Source organism: Somniosus microcephalus, chromosome 12, assembly GCF_052327205.1.
Source record: "Somniosus microcephalus isolate GS21.2 chromosome 12, FLI_Smic_1.0, whole genome shotgun sequence".
In the NCBI taxonomy this organism is placed as follows: Eukaryota; Metazoa; Chordata; class Chondrichthyes; order Squaliformes; family Somniosidae; genus Somniosus; species Somniosus microcephalus.
In genome coordinates, this window is record NC_140998.1 from 160,281,222 (window position 1) to 160,303,664 (window position 22,443).

The window sequence follows — 22,443 nt, forward strand, 5'->3', positions numbered from 1 at the left end:
TGACTTGCAAAGCATGTTTTTTTTTAAATCTTGGGACTTTTTCTCTACATTAAAGGCGCTATATAAATGCAAGGTTGTTGTGGTGCCTCCGGAGAGAGGGAAGCACCATCTCACAAAATGATTTCATTCCAGAGGCAAAGCCATGCCTCCACCATACTCTTCTGACAGTGGATGGGTTGAACCCTCAGCTCACCCATACAGTTCAATGACAGGACTTTGATAGGGTTGTCTAGGATAGACCGTCACCCTGGCATCGCACCAAGAATGGGAAAGTCAGTATAAACAGGGGGCATTAGGCACAAAGAGAATCAGGTCATGATGAAAGTAGCAACAGCTCAGAGGTATAAATGGAGCATAAAATGTCTGTGCACAGTGCTGCTTTTGATTCCTCGGACTCTATAAACCTCAACCCCCCCCCGAAGAACCCTAGCCTAATGGGTGTTAGGATCCCTACGCAACTGGTTCCCAATTTTTGCAGTGCCACTGATGGAGGTGTTGAGCGGACAGGGGGCATCAGAGGGCAAGTCACATCGGGCTCTCAGCACACAACCTAGTGGCCAGCTTAAGTGGTGAAGCACAACCTGAAGGGGCGACAAAAGCTGACACGAAGATGCCAAGCCATACTGGAATAGAGTTCCACGGGGACTGGCGTGCTTCTTGAATCCCAAAGAGGATATTGGTCAAGCCTTGTCCTTTCACAAGGAGTGTTGACATGCTACTTTATCATGGGGTGGCATCACAAAAAAGCCGCCTCCTCTTGAAATCTGATGTCTACACAGCAAGGGCCGCTGCACAGCTGTTCTGAGATCAACTGCTCTCACCATAGTGCCAGCTGTGATCTCCTAGCCCACAGTTTGAACCAGGGCCCCGCTCAATCTGCAGGACGCGGCATCACCACAAATCAACACGGGCCTGCCAACACTCGTCCAATCCAACTGCATACAGACAAAAGAGCAACACACTCACACAAAAGGCAGCTTGTGAGAGGCAGAGGGTCATCACTGTGCGCTGCAGTTCCGTCGTGACTTGGGTTGATTTTTTTTAAACCACTAACTGAATTTTTAAATATATATATTTTTGGTGCACTTTTGTGCTCGACATTTGCACAATTTCCTATTTCATGTCCCCAATGATAGCATCAAGCACTCCCAGTACAGCTTAACTGCAGAGTAGCTCTATTCTACTTTACACTAGCCCCTCGAACCGAGTGCCATCAGTTAATCTTGAATTAGGAGCCATTTTGTGCTGAAGGCTCACGCCCAGTTAGATCCACATTGAGGCAACAAAACTCATTTCATGGTAGGACCATACCATCCAGCAAAAAAAAGTCGACTGTCATCAGTCTATGCTGCATTCAAGCACAGCCAGCGGTGAAAGAACAGCCTGCAAAACCACTCCAGTGCATAGTATGCCCCGAAGCATGCAACTCGTTAACCTGTACGCTTGCCACCAATCCAATCCAGACTAGGCTTGTGTTCCCTTGTATAGGAGATTAAGGAGTGATCTAATTGAGGTGTTTCAAGATGATTAAATGATACGATAGATAGAGAGAAACAATTTCCTCTGGTGGGGGAGTCCAGAGCAAGGGGGCATCACCTTTCAATTAGAGCTAGGCTGTTCAGGGATGATCTCAGGAAGTACTGCTTCACACAAAGGGTAGTGGAAATCTGGAACCCCACCCCGCCCCCCCCGCCCCGCCCTGCTGAATGCTGGATTTTTGTTTGGTAAGGGTATTACAGGATATGGAACCAAGGCAGGTAAATAGGGTTGAGGTATAGATCAGCCATGATTGAAATGAATGGAGGAACAGGCTCGAGGGGCTGAATGACCTCCTCCTGTTGCTATGTTCCATCCCCTCCACATTTAATGTCTCAGGTTGAACCAGACTGTTCGCAACATTCAATGCTGAGCTAATTTTGTGACCCCATGTCCTCTCCATCACAAAGACCGCCTGCTTCCACCTCCATAACCTCTCCGCCCCCACCTCAGCCAATCTGTTGAAACCTGTGCCCATGCCGTTGTCACCTCCAATGCCATCCTGCCCGATCTCCCAGCCTCCACACTTCATGAACTTCAGCATACTGAAGATTCTGCTGCCTGTATCTTACCCCAAACCCAATCCCACACACACACACCTGTCCCCGTGGACCTACATTGGCTTCAGTTCATCCAACATCCCAAATTTAAAATTCTCATCCTTGTGTTCTAAATCCCTTCAGGCCTTGCCCCCATCTCTGTAACCTCCTTCAACCCTACAAACCACCCCCCAACTCTCCGTTCCTCTAATTCTGCCATCTTGTGTGCCACCACTTCCTATGACCTACCTTTGGCATTGTGCTTTCAGCCAGCTAGGCTCCACACTTCAGAAATCCCTCCCTAAACCCAATCGGCTCTTCATCTCCCTCTCCTCCTTTAAGACGCTCCTTCAGACCAAGCTTTTGGTCACCTCATCTAATATTTCCTTCTGTGACCCGTTGTTCATTTTTTCCTTATACTTCTGTGAAACACCTTGGGACTTTTGTTTCTATGTTAAGTGTTATATAAACACAAGTTGCTGTTCCTGTGAAGAGAGAAACAGAGTCTGACGAAAGGTCATTGACCTGAAACGTTAACTAGGTTTCTCTCTCCACAGAGGCGGAGTACTTCCAGCATTTTCTGTTTTTATTTCAGATTTCCAGCATCTGCGGTATTTTGCTTTTGAATTGTTGTTGCTTTTTGTTAATCTTCCAACAAAGCTTAACCAAACTAAATCTTAACTGTTCTTTCTGGAATAATAGATAATAGTCCACAGCTTGCTTAATTCCAATTATTTGTGAATTCAAATTGAAATTGTGCAAAAATAAAAAGGACTCCTGTGCTGTTTTATTAAAATTGCTTAATTTCTACTACTGGATAGCTTGAATTTTTTCAAGCAAAAAAAAGAACTTTTAATGAAAAGTAGACCACATTCTACATTTTTAAGGCATTTTCCTCCCTCTTGGCCTTTGTGGGTTCCCCATAGCATACATAATTTCCAACTGAGACAGCAGGAGATGTCAGAGAGTTGGCATTCAGCCTCTACAAGGTCTTTTTGCCAAACAACAGTATCTCCCTTGTCAGTAGGTTTAATGACAATGTCAGGATTGGACCTGACGAACAATTTCAGGAAGAGGTAGATTAGAGTGACTGAGGCTCGTGGAGAAATTGATATGGCCGATGTTTGGGTGTTGATTTTCTGTGCAGTTGGGGAAGGATAGCGGGACTTTGTTTAGGAGAGGCCTTGGCCACAGAGTTCTGGTGTAGCTGAAGCTTGTGAAGGCAAAGAGGTTGCCGTCGAGAATGTTGGAGAAATCAATTCTTGGGCTTGGGAAGGTTTAGCAGGAGAGGTAGTGACACAGAATCAGGGAGTGTTTTTTTAACCTGGAAGATGACAATCTTGGGGACAGACCCAATATGCGGTGGAAAATTCAGCCCAGCGTCAGAGTGGATGTACTAACTGGCTCAGACTGAGTGAGCAGCCAGCATGGTTGATAGAGTCAGTGCATGTAGGTGCTTCACCCTGGTGTTACTACTCTCTCCAAACCCAAGTTTGGATGGTCAGAAGCTATGATGATACTGTTGGGTGTTTTTCCACAGTTCAAGTAGATACAGTACAAAAATTTCATGCATCCTTCACTGATATCCTCATTCACTGGCTCCCTGCCTTGCCTGCCGTCAGCCCCACCTCATGCCAGTGTACCAATTCAGCGCACAGTGGGTGAAAAGCCATATCGCAACGCTGTAGTGCACTGGTTTACCACACTACTTTGTAGCAGGTATTTTGTTTTATTCATTCGCAAGATGTGTGCATTGCTGGCAAGTATGGCATTTATTGCCAATCCCCAATTACCCTGAGGCAGTATGATACAACTACAGGAAACACTTTTTTTTTTTTTTAAATCCGGCACCGACAGGACCGGCGTGGTGCCGGTTTATCAAAAAGTCCGGATTACAGAGAGGTATAGTTAAAAGGTACGAGAGCTCCATACACAGCAACAAATCCAGGCTTACCTGTTGCTTAGCAACATGTGCAGGAACTCCGGCCACAGACCAAGCGTCCCTGTTGCTTAGCAACAAGTGCAGGAGCCCCAGTTACACAGCCACAGATCCAGGAACTGCCACTAATATGAAGTAAAACTTACCTGAACCTACTCCTGAATTTTGCCGGTTAACAGAGATTTCCGGTTATTTAGGTGCCGGTAAAGCGAGAGTTTCCTGAAATGGCTTGCTCGGCCACTTCACAGGGTGGTTACGAGGAACCACACTGGCGTGAGACTGGAGAGCAGGCAAGGACGATAGGCTCACTTTTCTAAAAGGACATGAGTGAACCAGTTGGGTTTTTACGGCAATCCAACAGCTTCCTGGTCACTTTTACTGATAGCAGCTTTTCATTTTCAGATTTTTAAAACAGAATTAAAATTCTCAAACTATGATGGTGGGATTTGAACTTACATTATCTGGATTATTAGTCCAGTAATATAACCACAACATTACCATACCCAAATACATAGCGGGCCAACATTTGTGATCGGAAGCTTCCCGCGGGTGGACGCCTCCGACCTGCAAGAATTCTACGAATGTACCTGGTGGCCCGGGAGATATGGAGGTTTGCAATCCTGGGACTCTCCGGGTCCGTGCGGGCAGAAGTCCCCATATCCCAGGGACGCAGGAGATTCGTAGGTGCCCATGGGATCACGTGGGCCGGCCCAACCAATAAAAGAAGGCAATCCCCATTCATACTTATTGGAGTTCCGTATGTCAAAAGTATGAATGGGGATCACTTAAAAAATACACCAACACAAAATAAATTTTAAAATTACATATCTGAAATTAAGATGCCATTTAATTAAATATTTTTAACAAAAATTAAATTTGAAAAAAAATTACGTGTTTTTACAGGGCTAAAAATAAACTTACCTTATTGAAGAGTATTTTTTAATTTATAAATGAGTGTTAACATTTTCTTTTTCTTTTTTTTTTCTTTTAAACTCTTATGCTGGTAAAAGCAGGCCTTATGCCATTTCACAGGCATTCAGCAGGCGGAAGTTGGGCAAACTGCGGGTGGAGAGTTGCGCTGAGGCCCATCTCCCGGGGATGCGGAGGATCTGTTTCTTGACAGATAGCAAGTGCCGGGTTTTAGTGCATGCGCTTCACATGCCTAACCCCGGAACTTGTGCGGGTCCTATGAGTGCGTACACACCTCGTACGCACCCGTAGGGGTCGCAAAATACGGCCCAGTATGCTTACACTACTAAGCTTATTCTGTCCTGACAGCTGTCTTAACAGAAACATGCCATTCGGCTGGTGTTTATGCTCCACACGAACCTCCTCCAACTCTACTTACTTTATCTAACACGATCAAGATATCCTTTCTATTACTTTCATCCTCATGTACTTATCTAGCTTCTCCTTAAATGCATCTATGCTATTTGCCTCAACTACTCCATATAGAAACATAGAAGATAGGAGCAGGAGTAGGCCATTCGGCCCCTTGAGCCTGCTCCGCCATTCAATGAGATCATGGCTGATCATCCAAATTAAGTACCCTGTCCCTGCCTTCTCCCCATATCCCTCGATCCCTTTAGCCTTAAGAAATATATCCAACTCCTTCTTGAATATATTTAATGAATTGGCCTCAACTGCCTTCTGTGGTAGAGAATTCCACAGGTTCACCACTCTGGGTGAAGAAATTCCTCCTCATCTCTGTCCTAAATGGCTTACCCCTTATCCTTAGACTGTGACTCCTGGTTCTGGACTCTCCGGCCATCAGGAACATCCTCCCTGCATCAAGTCTGTCTAGTCCTGTTAGAATTTTATAAGTGAGATCCCCTCTCATTCTTCTAAACCTCAGCGAGTATAAGCCCAATCGACCCAATCTCTCCTCATATGTCATTCCTGCCATCCCAGGTATCAGTCTGGTGAATCTTCACTGCACTCCCTCCATGGCAAGAACATCCTTCCTCAGATAAGGCGACCAGAACTGCACACAATACTCAAGATGTGGTCTCGCCAAGGCCCTGTACAACTGCAGCAAGACATCCTTGTTCCTGTACTCAAACCCTCTCGCTACGAAGGCCAACATACCATTTGCCTTCTTAACCGCCTGCTGCACCTGCATGCTTACCTTCAGCGACTGGTGCACAAGGACACCCAAGTCTTGTTGCACTTCCCCTTCTCCCAATCTATTGCCGTTCAGATAATAATCTGCCTTCCTGTTTTTGCCACCAAAGTGGATAACCTCGCATTTATCCACATTATACTGCATCTGCCATGCATCTGCCCAATCACCCAACCTGTCCAAATCATACTGGAGTTTCTCTGCATCCTCCTCACAGCACACATGCCCACCCAGCTTTGTGTCGTCTGCAAACTTGGAGATATTACATCTAGTTCCCTCGTCTAGATCATTAATATATATTGTGAATAGCTGGGGTCCTAGCACCGATCCCTGCAGTACCCCACTAGTCACTGCCCGCCACTCGGAAAAAGAGCTGTTTATTCCAACTCTTTGCTTCCTGTCTGCCAACCAGTTCTCTATCCAAGTCAGTACCTTGCCCCCAATCCCATGTGCCTTAACTTTGCACGCTAATCTCCTATGCGGGACCTCATCGAAAGCCTTCTGAAAATCTAAATACATCACATCCACTGGTTCTCCCTTATCTATTTTACCAGTTACATCCTCAAAAAATTCCAGTAGATTAGTCAAGCACAATTTACCTTTTGTAAATCCATGCTGACTTTGTCTGATCCTCCACTTTCGAACCACTCTCTCAGTAAAGAAGTATCTACTGAATTCGGTATTGGATTTATTAGTGACTCTTATATTTAGCACTCCTAGTTTTGGTCTCTCCCACTAGTGGAAACATCTTCACTATGTCTACCCCATCGAACCCCTTCATCATTTTAAAGACCTCTATCAGGTCACCTCTCAGTCTTCTCTTTTCTAGAGAAAAGAACCTCAGCCTGTTCAGTCTTTCCTGTTAGTTGTAACCCCTCATCTCTGGCATCATCCTTCTAATTTTTAGTACTTTCTTCAGTACTTCCATATCCTTTTTGTAATATGGAGACCAGAACTGTGTAACATTACTCTTAAGTGTGGTCTTACCAAGGTTCTACGTAGGTTTAACTTAACTTCTCTGCTTTTCAATTCTATCACTCTAGAAATGAACCCCAGTGCTTTCTTTGCACTGTTACGAACCTAAGAAATAGGAGCAGGAGTAGGCCATACAGCCCCCTGAGCCTTCTCCTCCATTCAATAAGATCATGGCTGAACTTTTATATCAACTCCACTTTTCCAGCCTATCTTGATATATCCCTTGATTCCCTTAGTGCCCAAAAATCCATTGATCTCTATGCATTCCTTTGCAGCCTCTTTATATTCTCCTCACAACTTACTTTCCCACCTAGCTTTGTATCATCAGCAAACAATCTCCCTTTCATAAAACCATGTTTTCTGCCGAATCAGTGATTTTCTAAGTGCCCTGTTACTAATTCCTTAATAATAGATCCTAGCATTTTCCCTACTACTTGTATCAGGCGAACTGGCCTATAGTTTTCTCTCTCGCTCCTTTCTTGAATACAGGGTTACCTTTGCTCCACCATTGGTGGCCGTGCCTTCAGCTGCCTAGGTCCTAAGCTCCGGAATTCCCTCCCTAAACCTCTCTGCATCTCTCTTCTAACCAGCCGCTTTTGGTCAACTGTCCCCTTATGTGGCTCAATGTCAAATTTTGTCCAATAGCGCTTGTAATGATCAATAACATGTCATTCTAGAATAGTACACTAGGTGGAGCTATAGAGCTGTATACTGCTGTGTGTTTAGTTGAATGTGTTTAAGACTACACTACCCACGATGCACTAGGCTACCCACAAGGCAGTAGTCAAGATGGAAGCCTGCACACAGAAGTACACATGCTGAATCTCTACAGATGCTGTACCTAGAGAACGTGTACTAAATAAATGACTAGCTAGAAGCTAGCTTTTCATAATAAGAATGTCTAGTTATTAATGAACATAACAGCGCTCTTGTGAAGTGTCTTGGGACATTTTACTACGTTAAAGGCGCTATATAAATCAAGTTGTTGCTTTTTGGTTTCTAGATGTTTTCAATTACATCTTTGAGTACAGATTCGAAGATCTTCCCTACCACTGACATTAAGCTAACTGGTTTACAGTTTCCTGGATTTGTTCTACCTCCCTTTGTGAATATAGGAATAATATTAGCTGTCTGCCAGTACTCTAGCACTATTCTCTTCTATTGAATTTTTATATATACACTAGTGCCTCTGCTATCTCTTCCCTAGTTTCTATGAGTATGTGCGAAAGCAATCCATCCGGACCCAGGATCTTATCCTCTTTAATTTTGTCTAGTTTATAAATTATCTCACTCCCATCTATCTTTAAATTTCTTGATATCCTTTTTGATCTCTTCTTCTAAAAAGTCATGTTCACCTGGTTCGTCTCCCCGGTTAAAATTGAGGGTTAGATGAATAGGGGTTACAGAAGGCTTGTGTGGAACATTAAGGCCGGCATAGATCAGTAGGGCCGAATGGCCTGTTTAGCGCTGTAGGCTCTATGTACTCTAATTATTCAATATTCCTACCACTTCACTGTTATTACCTGTGAGTTTATCTTGCGCATCCTTTAGTGGCCTTTTTCCCATCTTAATTTTCCGGTTGTTATTTACGTGTTTATAGAATACTTTATTAATTCTTTATATTCTTTGATAATTTCATTTCGTAAGTCCTCTTTACATTCCCAATTTTAAAAAAAAAACTTCTTTCCTAACCTCTTCGTATTCCCTTTTGTCATCCTCTCCTTTATTATCTATGTACTTAGTGTATTCCTTCTTCTTTAAATTCAATTTTACCCTTATCCCTTTATTCATCCATGGTCTCTCATTATTGACCAGTTTGTTCCTGATTTTTTGCAGAATATATTTCCCCAGAGCTCTGCTGATCACTTTTTAAAATATTTCCCACTGCTGTTCTATTTCTTTGTTTATATTTTTCCCAGTTTACGTTCTCTAGTTCCAGCCTCATCCCCTCAAAATTAGCTTTTTTCCAAATCTAGGACGTTGGTCTTTGTCTTACTTATGTCTGTCTCAATCATTATCTTAAGCCTCATTAGGTTGTGGTCGCTATTGCCTAGATACTCCGCTACACTTACTTCTCTTATCTGCTCTGGTTCATTTCCCATTACGAGATCCAGCAGCGATTTCTTCCTTGTTGGGCTTTCTTACGTACTGGGTAAGAAAGGAGTCTTGTATACACTGTAAAAACTCAATTTCCTTTTCCCCCACCTCCTCTTGCCAGTTTATTTGGGGGTAGTTGAAATCTCACATGATTATTGTTCTATGTCTTTTAGTCATTTCATAGATTTGTTATGCCATGTACGAAACAGCTTCCAAAATATCATAGTGAAAGCTTCTAAATCTCAATGATTAAAATATGTTCAAACAATTTGAGAAGCCAATCCCAGCAAAATGTTCTGATGTTTCCTCAGCCCCAGTTTTCTCCCCTACTATCTTGAAGGCAAATTCTCTTGCTAGAGTACACTTCAAAAGGCATCAGCTGCCTTTTGCAGTTTAACTGACTGGACATTATTGAGGTAAGAATTAAAGCTGGAACCTCTGGCCTGTATGAGTCAGTACAGACCACAAAGAGCATTTACTCACTGATTTAGCAGTTGCTGTGCTGTGCACCACAGGGGCCAAAGAATAGAAGTTCACAGGTACAAATTTTAATTTCTTTCAGCATCTCAGCAGCCAAATTATAGAACATATAAGCAGTGTTATCACAAGCTCCCAGTGGCCTGTCACTTTAATTCACCCACCCATTCCCACTCAGACCTCACTGTCCTCGGCCTCTTGCATTGTTCCACGGAAGCCCAGCGTAAGCTCGAGGAACAGCACCTCATCTTTCGACTAGGCACTCTACAGCCCTCTGGACTCAACACAGAGTTCAACAATTTCAGATTATAACCTCGGTGTATATATATTTTCTTTTTTTTTTTTTAAATCCACACTTGTTTTTTCTTCCCTCCCTTCAGCTGTCCTTCATTCTGCCAGTGCAATTTACACCCCATCTAGAGCCATCCTTTGTTCCTTAACCTGTTCCATTTCCACCTCCCCTAATCTCTTAATGTCACTCAATGTCTCTCAATCTCTCCTGCTTTCTATCCTATCATTGACCTTCCCTTTTGTTCTTTCATCCCCTCCCCCTTTTCCCAGCCCCTAAACTTGCTTTCCATTTCCTGCTTTTTCCCCCAGTTTTGACGAAAGGTCATCGACCTGAAACATTAACTGTTTCTCTCTCCACCGATGCTGCCTGGCCTGCTGAGTTTTTCCAGTGCTTCCTGTTGTTATTTCGGATTTTCAGCATCCGCAGTACTTTGCTATCTTATCGCTAGGCTTACTTCCTTATGCCATAGGAAAAAAACAAGACTTAAGCAAATATGTTTATATAGTGTGCAATATTCTGAAGAAAGAACTTGCATTTATATAGTGCCTTTCACGACCCCAGGATGTCCCAAAGCATTTTAAAGCCAAAGTACTACTTTTAATGTGTAGCCACTGGAGTATCGTAGGAAACGCAGCAGTGAATATGCACGCAGCAAGGTTCTAGAAATAGCAATGGGATAATGACCAGATAATCTGTTTCAGTGATGTTGGTCGAGAGATTAACTTTGGCCAGGAAACTGGGGAGAACTCCCCAGCTGTTCTTCAAATAACGTCATGGGAACTTTGAAATCCACCCGAGCGGGCACATCAGACCTTGGTTTAACATCTCATTCGAAAGACAGCACCTCCAACAACAATAACTTGCGTTTATATAGTGACTTTAATGTAGGAAAACGTCACAAACACTTCATAGAAGCGTAATCAGACAAAACGTTAGGAGGAGATATTAGGGATGGTGAATAAAAGCTTGGTCAAAGAGGTATGTTTTAAGGAGGGTCTTAAAGGAGCAAAAAGGGTTTCCCGGCCAAAGTTCATCTCTCAACCACATCACTGAAACAGATTATCTGGTCATTATCTCATTGCTATTTCTAGAACCTTGAGGCACGCATATGCGCTGCTGCATTTCCTACGATAGTTCAGTGGCTACACTTTAAAAGGGTGGCACAGAGGTTTGGGGAGGGAATTTCAGATCCTTGAGCCTAGATGGCTGAAAGCACAGCTTCCAATGGTGGGGTGAATGGAGTCAGGGATGCGCAAGAGCCCAGAGATGGATGGATGCAGAGTTCTCAGAAGATTGTAGGGCTGGAGGAGGTTATAGAGATGGGGAGGGAGAGGCCATGGAGGGATTTGAACACAAGGATGAGAATTTTAAATGGGAGATATTGAAGGACTGGTAGCCAATGCAGGTCAGTGAGCACAGGTGCGTGGGTGAGCGGAACTAGGTGCAAGTCAGAATATGGGCAGAGTATTGGATGAGCTCAGCTTTATGGAGGATGGGAGGCCGGCCAGTAGAGCAACGGAATAATCAAGACTAGAAGGAACAAAGGCATGGATGAGGGTTTCAGCAGCAGATGGGCTGAGCCAGGGGCGGAGACAGGCGACGTTATGGAGGTGGAAGTAGGCGGTCTTGGTGATGGAGAGAATATGGGGTCAGAAGCTCAGCTCTGGGTCAAGTAGGACGCCGAGGTTACGAACAATCTGGTTCAGCCCGAGACTGTGTCCAGGGAGGAGAACAGAATCGGTGTCAAAGGATTGCAGTTTGTGGTGGGGACCGAAGACAATGGATTTGGTCTTCCTAATGAGTAACTGGAGGAAATGCCAGCTCATCCAGGCCTTGATGTTCGACAAACAGGCAGACAACACAGGGGCAGTGGAGGGGTGGAGAGAAGTGGTGTTGGGGTAGTGCTGGGCTCAGCGTACATGTGGAACCAGGCGTCATGGCTTCGGCTGGAGCAGCGTGTAGATGAGTAATAGGCGGGGTCCAAGGGGATGCCAGGTGTAACAGTGCAAGGGCAGGAAGAGAAGCCATTGTGATGGCGATTCGCTGCTTACGACAGAACTGTGAGGGCAGTCCCACTCAGCTGGACAATGTAGGAGAGGCGTTGGAAGTGAATGGTGTGGTTGACCACATAAATTGCGAGAGGTTGAGAAGGCATGGAGGGACAATGTACCACAGACACCAAGGATGTAATTTGTAACTTTGATTAGGGTAATTTCAGTGCTGGGCAAAGGTAGAAATGAGGAGAGCTCTCGAACAGGAAATGCTGGAGAACGTTTGGCCTGTGGTGTGATTGGAATTGCTAAAGAATGAAATGAATATATTTGTGAGGGTGGAGAATTGAAAGAACCTTGATTGCAGAAATTCAAATATGGAGTTTCAGGAAAAGATGGGCATGGATGCGAGGCCACAACGCAGGGGGTTGGGAACCTGAGCAGGGAGACAGAGGAAAGGAAAACAGGGATAAAAGCAAAAGATAGGAAGGAGAAAAACAAAAGTGGCAGTCAGAGAAATCAACGGTTTAAATCAAACATGGCCACAGTAAATAATAATAATTCTAATAGGTCTAAGAGCGTTAAAAAAACAAACCTGAAGACTTTGTGTCTTAATGCGAGGAGCATTTGTAATAAGGTGGATGAATTGGCTGCACAAATATAGAGGTAAACGAATATGATTTGGTTGGGATTACGGAAACGTGGCTCAAGGATGGCCAAGACTGCGAACTCTCCAGGGGTATTCAATATTCAGGAAAGATAGGCAAAAAGGAAAGGGAGGTGGGGTAGCATTACTGGTTAAAGAAGGGATTAATACAATTGTAATGAAGGATATTAGCTCTGATGATGTGGAATCTGTATGGGTAGAATTGAGAAATACTAAGGGGAAAGAAACATTAGTGGGAGTGGTATATAGACCTCCAAACAGTAAGGCAGAGGTTGGGGATGGCATTAAAAGGGAAATTAAAGAAGCGTGCAATAAGGGCACAGCAGTCATCATGGGTGACTTTAATCTACATATAGATTGGGCCAACCAAATTAGTAACAATACTGTGGAGGAGGAATTCCTGGAGTGTTTACGGGATGGTTTCTTGGACCAATATGTCGAGGAACCAACCAGAGATCAGGCCATCTTAGACTGGGTATTATGTAACGAGAAAGGATTAATTAGCAATCTTGTTGTACGAGGCCCCTTGGGTCAGAGCGATCATAATATGATCGAATTCTTCATTAAGATGGAGAATGAAGTAGTTGACTCAGAAACTAGGGTCCTCAATTTAAATAAAAGAAACTACGATGGTCTGAGGAGCAAGTTGGGTAGGATTGATTGGGGAATGGCACTCAAAGGGTTGACAGTGGATAGGCAATGGCAAACATTCAAAGACCGAATGGATGAGCTACAGAATTTGTTCATCCCAGTTTGGCATAAAAATAAAACAAAAAAGATTACTCAATCGTGGCTAACAAGGGAAATTAGGGATAGCATAACATCCAAGGAGAGGACATATAAATTGGCTAGAAAAAGCAATAATCCTGAGGATTGGGAGCAGTTTAGGAGTCAACAAAGGAGGACAAAGGGATTAATTAAGAAAGGGAAAATAGAATATGAGAGTAAGCTAGCTGGGAACATAAAAACTGACTGTAAAAGCTTTTATAGATATGTGAAGAGAAAAAGATTGGTGAAGTCAAGCGTAGGTCCCTTACAGTCAGAATCAGGGGAATTTATAATGGGAAACAAGGAAATGGCAGACCAACTAAATACATACTTTGGTTCTGTCTTCACAAAGGAGGACACAAATAACCTCCCAGAGATGCCGGGGAACATAGGGTCTGATGAAAGGGAGGAACTGAAAGAAATCAGTATTTGTAGGGGAATGGTGTTAGGAAAATTGATGGGACTGAAGGCCGATAAATCCCCAGGGCCTGATAATCTACATCCCAGGGTACTTAAGGAAGTGGCCCTAGAAATAGTAGATGCATTGCTGGTCATCTTCCAGAACTCGATAGACTCTTGAACAGTACCCATGGATTGGAGGGTAGCTAATGTTACCCCACTGTTCAAAAAAGATGATAGAGAAAAAGCGGGGAATTATAGACCGGTAAGCCTGACATCGGTAGTGGGGAAAATAAACGGGTCATTTTCCGAGTGGCAAGCAGTGACTAGTGGGATACCGCAAGGATCGGTCCTAGGACCCCAGCTGTTCACAATATATATTAATGATCTGGACGAGGGAATTGGATGTAATATCTCCAAATTTGCAGACGACACAAAGCTGGGTGGGAGGGTAAGCTGTGAGGAGGATGTCGTGAAACTCCAGTACAATTTGGACAGGTTGGTTGATTGGGCAGAAACATGGCAAATGCACTATAATGTGGATAAATGTGAGGTTATCCACTTTGGTGGCAAAAACAGGAAGGCAGGTTATTTGAATGGCAATAGATTGGGAGAAGGGGAAGTGCAAAGAGACCTGGGTGTTATTGTGCACCAGTCGCTGAAGGTAAGCATGCAGGTGCAGCAAGCGGTTAAGGCGGCAAGTAGTATGTTGGCCTTCGTAGCAAGAGGGTTCGAGTACAGGAACAAGGATGTCTTGCTACAGTTGTACAGGGCCTTGGTGAGACCGCACCTTGAGTATTGTGTGCAGTTTTGGTCACCTTACCTGAGGAAGGACGTTCTTGCCATGGAGGGAGTGCAGCGAAGATTCACCAGGCTGATACCTGGGATGGCAGGAATGACATATGAGGAGAGATTGTGTCGATTGGGCTTATACTCACTGGAGTTTAGAAGATTGAGAGGGGATCTCATCAAAACCTATAAAATTCTGTCAGGTCTGGACAGACTAGATGCAGGAAGGATGTTTCGGATGGCCGGGGAGTCCAGAACCAGGGGTCATAGTCTAAGGATAAGGGGTAAGCCATTTAGGACTGAAATGAGGGGGAATTTCTTCACTCAGTGGTGAATCTGTGGAATTCTCTGCCACAGAGGGCAGTGGAGGCCAGTTCATTAAATATATTCAAGAAAGAGTTGGATATATTTCTTGAGGCTAAAGGGATCAAGGGATATGGGGAGAAGGCAGGGACAGGGTACTGCATTTGGACGATCAGCCATGATCTCATTGAATGGCGGAGCAGGCTCGAAGGGCCGAATGGCCTACTCCTGCTCCTATCTTCTATGTTTCTATGTTTAAAACCTTGAGAGCAAAGGGAGGTTAGAGATGAAGTGGTGGTTCACAAGGACAGAGCAGTCAAGACTAGGCTTGTTTGAGGAGGGGGATGATGATGGCAGTTCTGAAAAAGGAGGGGCGCAGTATCTGAGGAGAGGGACTGTTTATAATGACAACTAGCATGGGACCAGGAAGAGGAGTTCGGATATCAGCAGTTTCGTGGGAATAGGGTCGAGAGAGCAGTGGTGTGTCTCTTGCACAAGGTTAGCTTGTAAGAAGTCACACAACACCAGGTTATAGTCCAACAGCTTTATTTGAAATCACAAGCTTTCGGAGCGCTGCTCCTTCTTCAGGTGAAGTGGAGAAATGCATAAAGACACAGCTTATATAGTCAGACTCTCTGACTATATAAGCTGTGTCTTTATGCATTTCTCCACTTCACCTGAAGAAGGAGCAGCGCTCCAAAAGCTTGTGATTTCAAATAAAGCTGTTGGACTATAACCTGGTGTTGTGTGACTTCTTACATTTGTCCACCCCAGTCCAGTCCAACTCCGGCATCTCCACACCAAGGTTAGCTTGGAGAGGGCATGTGGGGAGATATGTTAGAAACAACAGAAAAAGGCAGGTTCAGGACTAGGACGAGGGGGAAGTTTGACTTGGAGGGAAAGGGGAAATGTGGCAAATGCAGCTAAACGATGGACTCAATCTTAGACACAGAGGTCCATGAACTCCTTGCATTTGTTGTTAGAGATAAGGGTGGGGGGGCAGCGGAGAGGGGTTTAAGGAAACGGTTCATCATGGAGAAAAGAAGCCGGGGCAGTACAGGATGATCCTGGAATAGTGAGCAGTTTTGACAGAGGAGAGCAGGACCCGATAGTTCTGCACTGAAGCGTCAGCCTACATTATGTGTGCAAGTTGTGGGAGTGGGTCTTGAACAACAACTCACATTTATATAGTGCCTTTAACGTAGTAAAATGTCCCTGGGGCATTATCAAACAAAATTTGACACTGAGCCACATAAGGAGATATTAGGACAGAGGAGGTAGGTTTTAAGGAGCATCTTAAAAGGAGGAGAGGTCGAGAGGGGAAGGGGTTTAGGGAGGGAATTCCAGAGCTTAGGGCCTAGACAGGTGAAGGCATGGCCGCCAATGGTGGAGCGATTAAAATCAAGAATGCGCAAGAGGCCAGAATTGGAGGAGTGCAAAGATTTCGGAGGGCTGTAGGAGGTTACAGAGACAGGGAAGGGCGAGGCCACGAAGGGATCTGAAAACAAGGATGAGAATTTTAAAATCAAGGCGTTGCTGGACTGGGAGCCAATGTACATAGAATATACAGCACAGAAACAGGCCATTCGCCCAACCAGTCCATGCTGGCGTTTATGCTCCACACGAGCCTCCTCCAGACTTTCCTCATCTAAATCTATCAGCATAACCCTCTTCCCTTTTCCCTCATATATGCTTGTCCAACCTCCCCTTAAATGCATCTACACTAGTCGCTTCAACCACTCCCTGTGGTAACGAGTTCCACATTCTCACCACTGTTTAGGTAAAGAAGTTTCTTCTGAATTTCCTATTGGATTTCTTGATGACTATCTTATATTGATGGCCTCTAGTTATGCTCTTCCCCACAAGTGGAAACACTCTCTCTGCATCCACTATCAAAACCTTTCATAATTGTAAAGACCTCTATTAGGTCACCCCTCAGCCTTCTTTTTTTCCCCAAGAGAAGAGACCCAGCCAGCCTGTTCATCGTTTCCTGATGTGTATATCCTCGCATTTCTGGTATCATCCTTGTAAATCTTCTCTGCACCCTCTCCAGTACCTTTCTATCCTTTTTATAATGTGGCGACCAGACTGTACGCAGTACTCCAAGTGTGGTCTAACCAAGGTTCCATACAGGTTTAGCATAACTTCCCTACTTTTCAATTCTATACCTTTAGAAATAAACCCTAATGCTTGGTTTGCTTTTTTAATGGCCTTGCTAACCTGTGATGCAACTTTTAGTGATTTGTGTATTTGTACTCCGAGATCCCTTTGTTCCTCTACCCCACCTAGACCCGTACCCTCCAAGTGATAAGTGACCTCCCTATTCTTCCTACCAAAATGTAATACCTCACATTTATCTGCGTTGAACTTCATTTGCCAATTATATGCCTATTCTGCAAGTTTATTCATTTCCTCCTGTAATTTGTGGCAGTCCTCTTCAGTATTGACTATCCCCACCAATTTGGTGTCATCCGCAAATTTACAAATTGTGTTTTTGATTCCCATGTCTAAATCGTTAATGTAAATTGTGAACAGCAGTGGTCCCAGCACTGATCCTTGTGGAACACCACTACCCACCTTCTGCCACTGTGAATAGCTACCCTTTACTCCTACTCTCTGCTTTCTGTCCTGAAGCCAGCCAACAATCCATGCTGCTACTTGTCCGCTAACTCCGCATTCTCTGACCTTGTTCATCAGTCTATTATGGGGCACCTTATCAAAGGCCTTTTGAAAATCCAGATAAATTACATCTACTGCATTACCATTGTCTATTCTCTCTGCTACATCTTCAAAAAATGCAATAATGTAGGTCAGCAAGCACAGGGGTGATGGGTGAACGGGACTTGGTGCGAGTTTGGGTATGGGCAGCAGAGATTTGGATGAGCTCAAGTTTATGTAGAGTGGAATATGGGAGGCCGGCCAGGAGAGCATTGGAATAGTCAAGACCAGAGGTAACAAAGGCATGAATGAGGGTTTCAGCAGCAGATGAACTGAGGCAGGGGCGGAGACGGGCGACGTTATGGAGGCGGAATTAGGCAGTCATACTGATGGAGCGGATATGTGGTCGGAATATGTGGTCGGAAGCTCATCTCGGGGTCAAATATGACAAGTCTGGTTCAGTCTCAGACAGTTGCCAGGGAGAGGGGTGGAGTCAATGGCTAGGGAAGGGAGTTTGTGACAGGGATCGAAGAAAATGGCACTGGTTTTCCCAATATTTAGTTGGAGGAAATTCCTGCTCATCCAGAACTGGATGTCGGACAAGCAGTTTGACAATTTAGAGACTGTAGAGGGGTCAAGAGAGGTGGTGGTGAGGTAGAGCTGGGTGTCGTCAGCGTACATGTGGAAACTGATGTGATGTTTTCGGATGATGTCACCAAGGGGCAGCATGTAGGTGAGAAATAGGAGGCGGCCAAGGATAGATCGTTGGGGGATCCCAGAGGTAAAGGAGCGGGAAGAGACACCATTGTGGTCCTACCCAGCTGGACGACAGGGGAGAGGTACTGAAGGAGGATGGGTTGGTCAACCGTGTCAAAGGTTGCAGACAGGTCAAGGATGAGGAGGGCTCCTATAGGATGTCATTTGTGAATTTGATAAGGGCTGCTTCAGTACTGTGACAAGGGCAGAATCTTGATTGAAGGGATTCAAACATGGAGCAGCAGGAAAGAGCATGGATTTGAGGCCACAGCCCGTTCAAGAACTTGCGAGCAAAGGGAGGTTGAAGATGAGGTGGTGGCTCACAAGGACTAGGCTTGTTTAAGGAGGGAGATGATGATGACATGTTTGAAAAAGGAGGGGGGGGGGGGGGTGCAGTATCTAAGGAGAGAAAACCATTTACAATGTCAACTGGCGTGGGAGCCAGAAAGCAAAGTTGGCCTATCCACTGTAGATATTGTGCGTAAGTTTCTGGAGTGGGACTTGAACCAACAATCTCACGAAGGTGAGTGCTATTACTGAGCCAAGGCTGTATGACGCCTTTTAATTCATTTCCTCAAATTACTCTGGCCATCAGTGTCAGACCTATAACCACTAGTACTTCAACCAAGTATTACGCAGCTCAAAATAGTCTCTCCAGACACAGCTGATTTGAAAGTGCAGTATCTGTAATTGCTCCGCATGGGGTTTACCCAGCTTGAGTGGATGCAGTACAAAAAAATAAATCACAACCATTTTCCTTTACTGAAATCATGATAGCAATGCTGATCACAAGATTTCAATAAAGTGAAACAATGGTTGTTCAAGTATATCTGTAAAATATTCATACTGTGCGACAACACTACTGAAAAGAAAAGACTTGCTTTTTTATAGCACCCTTCACGACCTCAGGACGTAGCAAAGCACTTTACAGTCAACGAAGTACTTTTTGAAGTGTAGTCACTGTTGTAATGTAGGAAACGCAGCAGCCAATTTACACACAGCAAGCTCCCACAAACAGCAATGTGATAATGACCAGATAATCTGTTTTTATTATGTTGATTGAGGGATAAATATTGGCCAGGACACCAGAGAGAATTCCCCTGTTCTTCTTTGAAATAGTGTCCTGGGATCTTTTACATCCACCTAAGAATGCAGACAGAGCCTCGGTTTAACATCCCAGCACAACACTCCCTCAGTGTCAGCCTAGATTTTTGTGCTCAAGTGTCTGGAGCGGGACCTGAGCCCACAACCTTCTGACTCAGAGGCGAGAGTGCTACCAACTGAGCCACGGCTGACACTAGAGGACTATGTTACCATTAAAAACAGAACGAGAAACTAGCCTGTTCTGGCACTCTACCCATTACCGCTGTCATCACCCTTCTGATTTTGTTTGGTTCCATTATCTTCAAGTTTTCAGTCCTGACAAAGGGGCAATACGTGTCTTTTCTTTTTTCGCTTTACAGATGCTGAGGAAACTGCTGTGTATGGCCAGCATTTTGGTTTTAATTTGAGAAGGAAACAGAGACATATTGTAGGCAACATATTAGGTGGCTGTGTCAGCTGTGGCTCAGTTGGTAGCACCCTCGTCTGAGTCATACAGTTGTGGGTTCAACTCCCACTCCAGAGACTTGAGCACACAAAAAATCTAGACTGACACTCCAGTGCAGTACTGAGGAAGTGCAGCACTGTCGGAGGAGCCGTCTTTCGGATGAGACATTAAACTGCTCTCTCAGGTGGATGTAAAAGATCCCATTGCACTATTTCAAAGAAGAGCAGGGGAATTATTTCCAGTGTCCTAGCCAACATTTATCCCTCAAACAACATAACAAAAACAGATTATCTGGTCATCATCACATTGCTATTTGTGGGAGCTTGCTGTGTGCGAATTGGCTGCTGCGTTTCCTACATTACAACAGTGACTACACTTCAAAAAGTACCTCATAAAGCGCTTTGGGTCGTGAAAGGCGCTATATAAATGTAGGTCTATCTTTTTTGTATTTTTCTGGGGGGTGGGGGGGGGGGGGGGTGGTAGGGTCAGTGAAAATGCACAAGCCCAATATCATCAGAGCAAAATATCTGTACAAGTTCCTTCTGGGAGCAGGTTAACACTACAAAAACAGAACAAATGGCACAGCAACCAATAATATACACACGTTTTAAATTAAATGGGAGTTTCATTCTGATCGTTTAGGAGACAGACTATGTCCTGCGGTGCCACAATGGGACCAGTTAGTTGTAAATGCTGCCTCCTGCCAGGCAGCACAGGAGCCGGCTTCAGAATCGGTGACTGGAGCTGGCGGGGATTTCAAACCACCAACAGGCACTTACCTCCTTGCCAGAGGCCTCCTCACCGACTTCCAGCAACGAGTACAAATCTAACTGCAGGATTTCTTTAGCTGCCATCTTCTCGCAGACTGACTCGGGGTAACACAGAGCCCCAGGTGCCGAATTATGACCCTTCCCCTTCCTCTTCCTCCTCCCCCTTTCAACCCTGACGACAAGCTGAACTCGGGCCTCTACATTTGCACTCGGCCTCTCCAACCCGACCCGCAAAAACACGCATGCGTAGCGAGCCGCGATGGATCCTGGGTTTGTAGTTCGTGAGGGCCCCGTCTGTCCGCTCACTCCGCCAGAAAAGACTACAACTCCCGGCAAGCTTCAAAGCCCCCCCCACCCCGCGCGCAAGTGCGTACTGGGATTGTAGTCCACCAGCCAGCAGCTCCACGGCCGTCGAGCGGCTGCAGGTGGCCGCGATGCGCGCTGGGATTTGTAGTCCTCACGGCTCCCAGTCAAGACCCATGCGCGCCGGCTGCGTGACGGAAAGACTGCATCTCCCGGCGTGCATGGCGGGGGTGCGTTTCCGGTCGGTGGCCCTGGAGGCGGAGAGTGGAGGTGGCGTTCGCTGATCAATGTAAACTGATGACATTTAATGTGGATGGACTGTGACCCAAAGTAGTCAGGTTACTCGTGTTATTGGTTTTTTCCCCGCATTATTTTATTTTTGGGACGGGTAGCGCAACGCTGACTGAAGATGGTTGGAAGATGCTTCGGCTGCGCGTCCAAATTCACTCTGCTGAGGAAAGAGGCAAGTTCATGCTTTGCCAACAGGCAGTAAAATCCCGGGCCCCTTCTGTTTGTGTGAAGCTTTACTACAAAATCTCTGTCAGGGTCACCAGTAGCTTCGACCATCTTCCCGTGGGTGTGTGCTCTCTATCTACTTACAATTAAACCCTGCGCAAAACATTTATGGAATCATTGCATTTGTGTTCGTTAACAAATAGTGCATGTTTTCTAGTTAATAGAATTAAAAGGACACAGACTTGATGAAAAGGCATTTGGCAATCACAATATGTATTTATCTCGTGTATTGATGTGGAAAACGTCGCAGTGCGTTATAGAGGGGAGAGTATAGGAGAGATGTTCTTGGCTCCTTGGCCCCCTCCTATTTCTCATCTATCTATATGTTGCCCCTTGGCAAAATCATCCGAAAACACAGTGTCTCTTTCCACGTGTATGCTTAACACACCCAGCTCTACTTCACCTACCACTTCTCTCGACCCCCTCCACAGTCTCTAAATTGTCAGACTACTTGCCTTACATCCAGTTCTGGATGAGCAGAAATTTTCTTCAATTAAATATTGGGAAGACCGAAACCATTGTTTTTGGTCCCCGCCACAAACTCCGTTCCCTAGCCACTGACTCCATCCCTCTCCCTAACATCTGTTTGAGGTTGAACCACACTATTCGCAACCATGGCGTCATATTTAACCCTGAAATGAGCTTCCGACCACATACACACAGCATAACTGAGACCGCCTATTTCCACCTCCGTAACATCGCCCGTCTCCGTCTCCACCCTTGCTTCAGCTCACCCACTGCTGCAAGTCTCATCTATGCCTTTGTTACCGCTTAAGACTTGACTATTCCAACATCCTCCTGGCTGGCCTCCCACATTCTACACTATGTAAACTTGAGGTGATCCAAAACTCGGCTGCCCGTGTCCTAACTCGCACCAAGTCCCATTCACCTATCACCCCTTTGCTCGCTGACCTACATTGGCTCCCGGTTAAGCAATGCCTCGATTTCAAAATTCTCATCCTTGTTTTCAAATCCCTCCATGGCCTCGCCCCTCCCT

At 45.0% G+C, this 22,443-nt stretch overlaps 2 protein-coding genes across 10 annotated transcripts in view; one reads left to right on the forward strand and one right to left on the reverse strand.

The window, feature by feature from the left end:
* The window catches only part of dnajc17 (DnaJ (Hsp40) homolog, subfamily C, member 17), a 196,988-nt gene extending 176,133 nt beyond the window's left edge, over positions 1 to 20,855 (reverse strand). For 2 of the 6 annotated variants that reach the window (XM_086003726.1, XM_086003728.1), the window contains exon 1: positions 20,637 to 20,855. In XM_086003726.1, the coding sequence (XP_085859852.1) occupies positions 20,637 to 20,711 (75 nt within the window). In that variant the 5' untranslated portion in view covers positions 20,712 to 20,855. The remainder of the gene's footprint in view (positions 1 to 20,636) is intronic. The other 4 variants (XR_015080329.1, XM_086003727.1, XM_086003723.1 and 1 more) reach the window with 4 other exon arrangements.
* Positions 20,856 to 21,145: 290 nt separating this feature from the next.
* The window catches only part of zfyve19 (zinc finger, FYVE domain containing 19), a 78,757-nt gene continuing 77,459 nt past the window's right edge, over positions 21,146 to 22,443 (forward strand). For 2 of the 4 annotated variants that reach the window (XM_086003721.1, XM_086003720.1), the window contains exon 1: positions 21,146 to 21,393. In XM_086003721.1, coding sequence (XP_085859847.1) covers positions 21,340 to 21,393 — 54 coding nt within the window. In that variant the 5' untranslated portion in view covers positions 21,146 to 21,339. Of the gene's footprint in view, positions 21,394 to 21,419; positions 21,508 to 22,443 lie in introns of those variants that run through there. The other 2 variants (XM_086003719.1, XM_086003722.1) reach the window with 2 other exon arrangements.